The 7,649-nt window shown below is 40.5% G+C and overlaps 1 protein-coding gene across 1 annotated transcript in view; it reads right to left on the reverse strand.

Moving 5' to 3' along the window:
* Positions 1 to 1,041: 1,041 nt before the first annotated feature.
* LOC101857918 overlaps positions 1,042 to 7,649 on the reverse strand; it is a gene marked incomplete at its 5' end in the record, with an annotated part of 35,273 nt that continues 28,665 nt past the window's right edge. Inside the window, 2 exon segments of the mRNA XM_013084099.2 lie at positions 1,042 to 1,755; positions 7,332 to 7,453. Of these exon segments, the coding sequence (XP_012939553.2) occupies positions 1,591 to 1,755; positions 7,332 to 7,453 (287 nt within the window).

Genomic DNA, 7,649 nt, shown 5'->3' on the forward strand with positions numbered 1-7,649 from the left:
GATCTACCCCGAGACAGTAAAGGTTTCCCATGACATTGGTGTGTCCGTGAAATGTTGCTAATTTGTTGTTATTGTTGTTGTATTTTTTATTTCATCTCTTTTCTTGGGGGAAAGAAAAATTTTTTTAAGGGGGGGGGGGGGGGGGGGTTCATAAAAATGTATGCCACACAAGTGATTCATTTCTAAAACTGTTCCCAAACACCTTCGTGCTTAGCGTCTTTCTCTTTGTTGCGATGCATCTTTCGTCACTCTAAAAAAACAACAGCCCTGAACCCCCCTTCTCTCTCTCTCTCTTACAATCGACAAACATTCTACTCACCCGCGGTCCTCACGTAAATTCAGACAATCGAGAGGTTCTAAACTCTCACACACGGCGGGGGACACATACTCATTCTCTCCTCTTTTCCGCTTTGCTATGTGGGGCGAGGGTGCTTACCCCCATTTTTAGGATGTGAACCCCGGAAGAATTTCAAAAAAAAGGGGGGCAAACCCGCGGCGCCCAACCAAACCTAAAAAATTTCCCGGGGGGGGGGGACCCCTTCATGTTTGGTTCTAGGCTACGACTATTTTGCTGTGATGTAACAAAAAGTTGGCCCGGGGGGGGGGGGGGGGGATTGGTTCATCGTCTGACGAGAGGGAGAGAAAGTTAATAGATGGGTAGAATGAAAATTATTGTAGCCAGCTCAAAAAAGATTAGGACAATTTACATATTCCGGCAAGAATAGAGGTATCAGTTGGCGGCTTTATTGATAGTAGTAGTGGAGGTGGTGGTGGTCAAGGTGTCACGGAATGTACGTTGTTGTGACATAGATCAGAGTGTGAGCGAGTGTGTGCAATCTGTACCTTCACTTCTGTTAAAGCCATTGATCAGCTATGCTTCGACACCCTCCCGTACTGGCCAGGGCGCTCTACTCAGAAATAGTCTCCGAGCCAAATTTGAAGAAAAGTTGTGGAGTTTCAAACATCTCAGCATTTTGGTAACGTCAACAACTGTTCTTAGTTTGTTTCAAGTTCCTAGAGCTTATTCTACTTCTTGTTGGCTTTTATCATCTACATTTTTGATTCGTTACAGAAGCAGATCGTAAACTTAGTCATTATCATTTCGATGTTAAAAAAACATAATCGCTGAGGTTTTCTTCTTTCAAGTGGGTTGGGGGAAAAGGGGGAGGGGGTCTTCTCTTTTAATACTTTTACGCGATACAACACTCCAAACGTTGTTCCACAATATTTGCTTTTTTGGGTTGTTATTGTTGCCATTATTACAGAAATAATCTCCACATACCTTGGGAAATTGGTTCTTATAATAATAAATTAGTGTTACCATGTACGATACCAATGTAGAGTAACTTGGCTTTTCTTTGGATAGTTGTCCCCTAGTGTGTCGAGCAGAACCTTGACCTAGCCTTGCCCATCAAGAAATCAACAAACTTCTCCCATCCTTCACGCCCATGCCATCTATCCTTCAAACCATGCCATTCACGAAGAATTGAAAAGTAAGCACAAAGAGTACATAAGAAATACATTGAGGAAAATGCCAGTTAGAAGTCCGTGTGTGGGGAGTTGTGGAGTCTAGAGAGTTGGCCCGGGACCTCAGAAGAACTGAACAGCCTCGCACTCGATGTCAAAGTACTCTCTCTTGGATTTCTTAGATCCGCTGTCTCCGAAGTCGGCCAGGGTAAGGATGGAACCACCGTCGACTTTGTTCTTGAGCTCACTGACCTTGGGATGTTTGTTGTTGTAACATCTGTAGGAGACCTGTGCGAAGAAAAAGAGAGAGAATACATTCATCATTAATGTTTGGATAAAACGCTTGCTCGAGAGCGTGGCTAAAATTTTTGGTGAACGTGAGGGTTTTTTTTTGGGTTTTTTGTGGTAAGTCTTTTTCGGTGCCCGCAACTGCATAAGGTCATGTGATCGCTCGGGGCACATTAAGTATTTCCAGTTTGGAAGGAATTTGCTCGAGTGGTGGCCGAGGCCTACTCTTATCGAATTTATGACCACCAAGGGATCGTTAACGTGCTCAACTTGCACGCAAAACCTCTGAGATTTTTTCGCCTTTATCCAAGAAACCTAGGTGTTAGATCTTTCCTACTCTAAGATCAGGGCTGTGGCTGAATGACAGCAGGAAGAAGGAGCCAGTTAGTAGCAGTAGAAAGGCTGCAGAAAGAGACCGGAACCCAAGGGAGGGGGCAAAAGGGGAGTGGGGAGGGGACAGGGCAGAAAGTGAAGACGAAAGCAGACGACAGAAAATGGTTAGAGAGCAGGAAGGGAGGTGAAAATAATAAAAAAAATTTTTAGAGAAGAACATGTTCTGTTGCTGTCAGGTTCCAACTCGTGACCGATTGAATGAAAGGCAAACACTGTGCCCCCAGACCACGAGAACCCCCTCACCTGAGTTTGGTTGTTGATGACTGACATTTTTGTTGTTGTCGAACGAGAGTTTTGTTGTTGTGGAAGGTTATTATAGTTTGTTCGTTGCGAATGTGTGTATAGCCTGATTGTGGTGAACATGAGCAGTATAGTTGTTGGTGAACGTGAGAATAGTTATATAATGGGTGACCTTATTTAGGCCACATATGGCCTAAATAAGCTAAACCCCCCTCCCTTACCTTATTTGGGCCACAGGTGGCCTAAATAAGCTAAACCCCCCTCCCTTACCTTATTTAGGCCACACCTGTGGCCTAAATAAGCTAAACCCCCCTCCCTTACCTTATTTAGGCCACATATGTAGTCAAAATAACCAAACCAATGTAAAGCATTGTTTTCTTTACAAGTTACATTATTATTTCTTTAAAACTCTTCACATCCATTTTCCTTCACAGCCGTATCGTACATGACATGTGATGTAGAATCAATTTAAGGTCCTTGGAAAGGTGACCACAAAATAACAAAATTATATTAGGGTGACCTTATTTAGGCCACACTGTGGCCTAAATAAGCTAAACCCCCCCTCCCTTACCTTATTTAGGCCACACTGAGGCCCAAATAAGCTAAACCCCCCTCCCTTATCTTATTTAGGCCACATCATATGGTAGGTTTCTTGAACTAACCATGGATTCGGAAGGTCGAGATTCTAATTCTACTGATCTTTTTATTTAGTGCGGTGGATTATTTCAAAATAGAGGATGATACTAAATGATAAGTGGACCAAGGGTAAGAGTTGTGTGTCTGTGTGTGTGAGTATGTGTTTGTTTTGTGTGTGGTTGTGGTGAAAGAGAGAGATCTAGAGAGAGAGAGTAAATGCAATAGTGTGTTTGTATGTGTGTAGGTGTGTAATGTGTGAATGTTATTGTGTACATGAGTGTCTATCTCAGTTGTACGGTCCAAATGTACATTATTTTGTTGAGAATTTTACATAGAACTCAACTACAAAGCACCTTTATACAAAGTCACAGAAATATTCTTTTTGTGCTTATTGAGGTGCAGTACATGGTGATTTTACCTGCAAGGATTTAATTGGACAAAATGGGCAATATCTTTATAATGCTAATACTAATGGTCATATTTAGACAAATCCTATATCATTCTCTTTTTTTCTTAACAGCTCATGGTTATTAAAGAGTAAGCAAACTAGATCAAGGTAGTAATTTCGGATTCCTAATATTATGGGCATTCTTTAAAATTGTTAACTTTTTAGCGCTTTTCTCAACGTAAAACGGATTGGGTTAAAAAACAACAACAACAATGACCTTATCTTTCTTTTTCAAGGTATTGTGCATACATCTGTGTGAAACTATTATATTCTATGCTTTCAAGTACATGAAAAAAGCTAATAAAGTCAAGTAAAATGTTCTTCAGAGACATAGATCTAGTAGTAGGCCCACTGGAACATTTTATAAACCGTGAAAAGATGACCAGAAAATAACAAAATTATCTTATGATCTTCACTTGCACTTGCATTTTTTGGGACAAATTATAGTCTACCTCATTATCTTTTTTTCCCCACATTTTTCTTCACTATTCATGACAACTGGCATGTTTTTCAGTTATAATCAAGGAAGTGGATAGGCGGACCACGGGGTCTATCTAGCCCCAAAAGGATAGGTGGACCCCGGGGTTTACCTAACAAAATGCTGTTTTAGGATGTGAACCCCGGAGTCAGCGGAGTGAAATAAGTAGATCTAGGTTTAACTAAGGATCGGTGGACCCCGGGTCAACGTAGTGAAATAAGTACACGTAGATCTAGGTTTAATTTTAAAGATTGGTGGACCCTAGAGTCAACGTAGTGAAATAGGTAGGTTTAAGGTGGACCCCAGGGTCTACCTAACGAAATACTAGTTAGGTTTTAGAATAGGTGGACCATGCAGTCACCGTAGTAAAATAAGTAGGTTTAATCACGGAATCCCGGGGGTCCACCAATCCTTAATTAAACCTTATTCTTCTACGGCTATGGTGTCTCCGGGGTCCACCAATCCTTTTAAAATTAAACCTACTTATTTCACTACGATGACCCCGGGGTCCAACGATCTTTAAAGAAACCTAGAGAATCTACTTATTTCACTACGGTGACCCCGGGGTCCACCTGTCCTAAAACCTAGTATTTTGCTAGATAGACCCCGAGCCCCGGGGGCCACCTTAAACCTGCTTATTTATCACTACGTTGACCCCGGGGTCCACCAATCCTTACTTAAACCAAACCTTATTTCACTACGGTGACTTCGGGGTTCACACCCTAAAACCTAGTATTTCGCTATGCAGACCCCGGAGTCCACCTATCCTCTACAGGACTATACTATTATCAATTTGCAATTTTCATTGATTAGCATATTTAAAAAAAAAATTGAATCAGAGACTCACTGTCTAAAAAGTCCACTGCTAATGCTATTCTTATCAAAGAAAAGGCACAATTTGACTTTATGACATGTAAAAAAAAAAAGAGTTTTAAAAATATCCAGAAAATAAAATAAAATGATTATATAGATCTAGATCTAGATCTAAACGTATTTTATTATGTATATATATATACTTAAAAGTAAAAGACTGAGCAGAGGCTTACAATGCAAATTCTGTGCTCTACAAGTAGATTAGTAGAGAAAGTCTTAAGTTTGCGCAAAACAGATTTTAGAAAAAAAAGTTGGATCTAATTATTCTAATAATAGTAAAAGTCATTGTTCTGGTGAGATTTGTTATTATTAACTCTAGAAATACAGATAGTTGTTGAATCTAAAATTAACTAGAACTGTACAATTCGTTTTATTTCAATTCCAAAGCCCAAAGGCATAGCAATGAGTTAGATCTAGATCTAGCAGTTGTAGGCTCTCTGGCTGCTTCTAGAATAGGCCTGCTACTACTGATTCTAGACAGGGAATCTAGATCTAGCTATCACCTGCACTATTAAAGTCAAATATATGGTAAAATAAAAACAAAACTGTGAATCCCTTTATCAGTCAGTACATCCCAATTGCCATAGTCGCACGTATTAATAGTTGAATAATTATACCGAAGCAACACGTTATCACAGTGTTCAGGGGAGAGTGGGGTGCCCGGGTCGCTGACCAGTCGATTCGGTGGTTTGGCTTTTGTAGATCTATGCATTCATTTTGTTGTTGTTGCGGAAAGCCCTATTACTAGATCTATTAGTGTTGTGAAAACTTCAACCTCTACAGCTAAGGCGTCAAAAGATGTTGGAAAATAATAATACATCCTGAAGTTTCATAACTTATACAGAATAACACAGCCAGTAGTTTTTATTTCATCGAGTTTTAAAAATGGCATTGTAACTTGTTAGTTTTCAGAAGCAAATTTTAATAGTTCCAGTTCTACCGAATCGATTTTCACGCAAATTCAACCATTTTGATGACCTTTCTTTTCCTTTTAAAAAGATGTAGGCCTGTCGGATGTGGCAGTGCGATTAACACTAAGTTGTTTAGACCCATCAAAACACGAGGCTTCGTGGCCGATCACAAAGGTCTACGGGGCTTATCGAGGCCGATTCGCCCTGCCGCGTGCACGTTCACTAAACTGCCTACTAGATAGAATCTACTACCAAAGATTCTCTACACGATCTTTGCTACTACTACTACTACTACTAGATCTACATGTACTACTACGAGACTGTACGAGGGATGTACTACTACGAGACAGTACGAGAGAGTGTCACCCAGCCAAAGATAGTGTAACTTTGACTCAGCCACGTTGTGTACACACTTTTTATACTCCAAATTTGACCCGGAAGTCCATTCCAAGGATTTGACCTTTTCACTTGACCAAAGTGTGCCAAAATGGTAGCCTAGATTTTGCCCCTCCATGAAGGAAAAATCTGGCCCTCATTCAAACCTTTGGGGTTGAGCAAAATTTTGCGTATCATGCTTTGTTCTTACAATATCATTATGATATATATATATATATATATATATATATATATATATATATATATATATATATATATATATATATATGTATGTATAAGTTGTACACTGAGACAAAACTGTACTAAATGAGAAGGGTGCACCATTATGAAAGTGGAACGAACTCAGTTGCCTGAAAAGGGTGTCCCCCGGTAGTTTGAGCATGTGTGGCCTAAATAAGCTAAACCCCCCTCCCTTACCTTATTTAGGCCATACTGAGGCCCAAATAAGCTAAACCCCCCTCCCTTACCTTATTTAGGCCATATGTGGCCTAAATAAGCACTCCCTTATATAATATGTATAGTATGGGGTTTTACGGCGCTCATAAATGCATAAGGTCATATGAGCGCGCAGAGAATAGTTTGCCCATGCTGAGCGTCAATACAATAAAAAAGCAACCAACATTTAGACCAGTAACAGTGCCATTATTTCATTTTTGCTAATCCTGAAAATGAGACTGCTCGTTTTTTTCCATAGAGGGTTTCCTTTGAGTTCCCAGCCTCGAGATCTACTCTGAAAGTCCTCGCCAGCATATGTGGTGTAGCGGTTAGGCACTTCACTGTCGCGTGCAGGAGACCAGATTGCAATTCCCAGGTGAGGAGAAACATTAAATATTTCATCGAGTATCTCGGTCTTTTTTATGGTTGTTGAATGATGCATCTGATGTGAATGTGCATTTTGTCAGCTTTACTTCTCTTTTCGTATTGAATTTTAATGAGAGTAATATACAAATGTAATATAATTTATATTTTCTATGGATACCTGCATTTGTTTTTACGGTCTTGTACAGCCAAGAAACAGTTCTTTCTGGGATAATAAAGTATAATTTTATCTTATCTTATCTCATCTTATCTTATCTTATCTCAGCCCGGGTTGTTCCTGGCAGACAGAGTCGGGATTCCGCCGTGGGATTATGATCTAAATTGTGTGTATGGGGGCGTAAAAACCCCTATATTAAAACACACTCATAGCCTTGAAGCTTACCTGGACCTTATCGACCCTCCTGGACTCGCAGTTGACTCGGCAGTTGTAGACGGCGTCCTCAGAGAAGCAGGTTTGTCTCTTGCCTCTGGGGCGGATTTTGGTGGCTCCATCGGGTTCGCACCCTGTTTGAGGTGGGGGGGGGAGTAGGAGGAAAAAAAGGGGGGGAGTCACATGTTGAGCAGGAGGACAGGGAGAAGGAGGTAGAGGGTGGGAAGGACAGGGATACAGGAGGTGGATGAGGAAGTGGAGGAGAAGAAGAATGATGATGATGATGATGATAATGATGATGATGATGATGATGATGATGATGATGATGAT

The sequence above is a fragment of the Aplysia californica genome, unplaced genomic scaffold, assembly GCF_000002075.1.
Source record: "Aplysia californica isolate F4 #8 unplaced genomic scaffold, AplCal3.0 scaffold00012, whole genome shotgun sequence".
NCBI lineage: Eukaryota > Metazoa > Mollusca > Gastropoda > Aplysiida > Aplysiidae > Aplysia > Aplysia californica.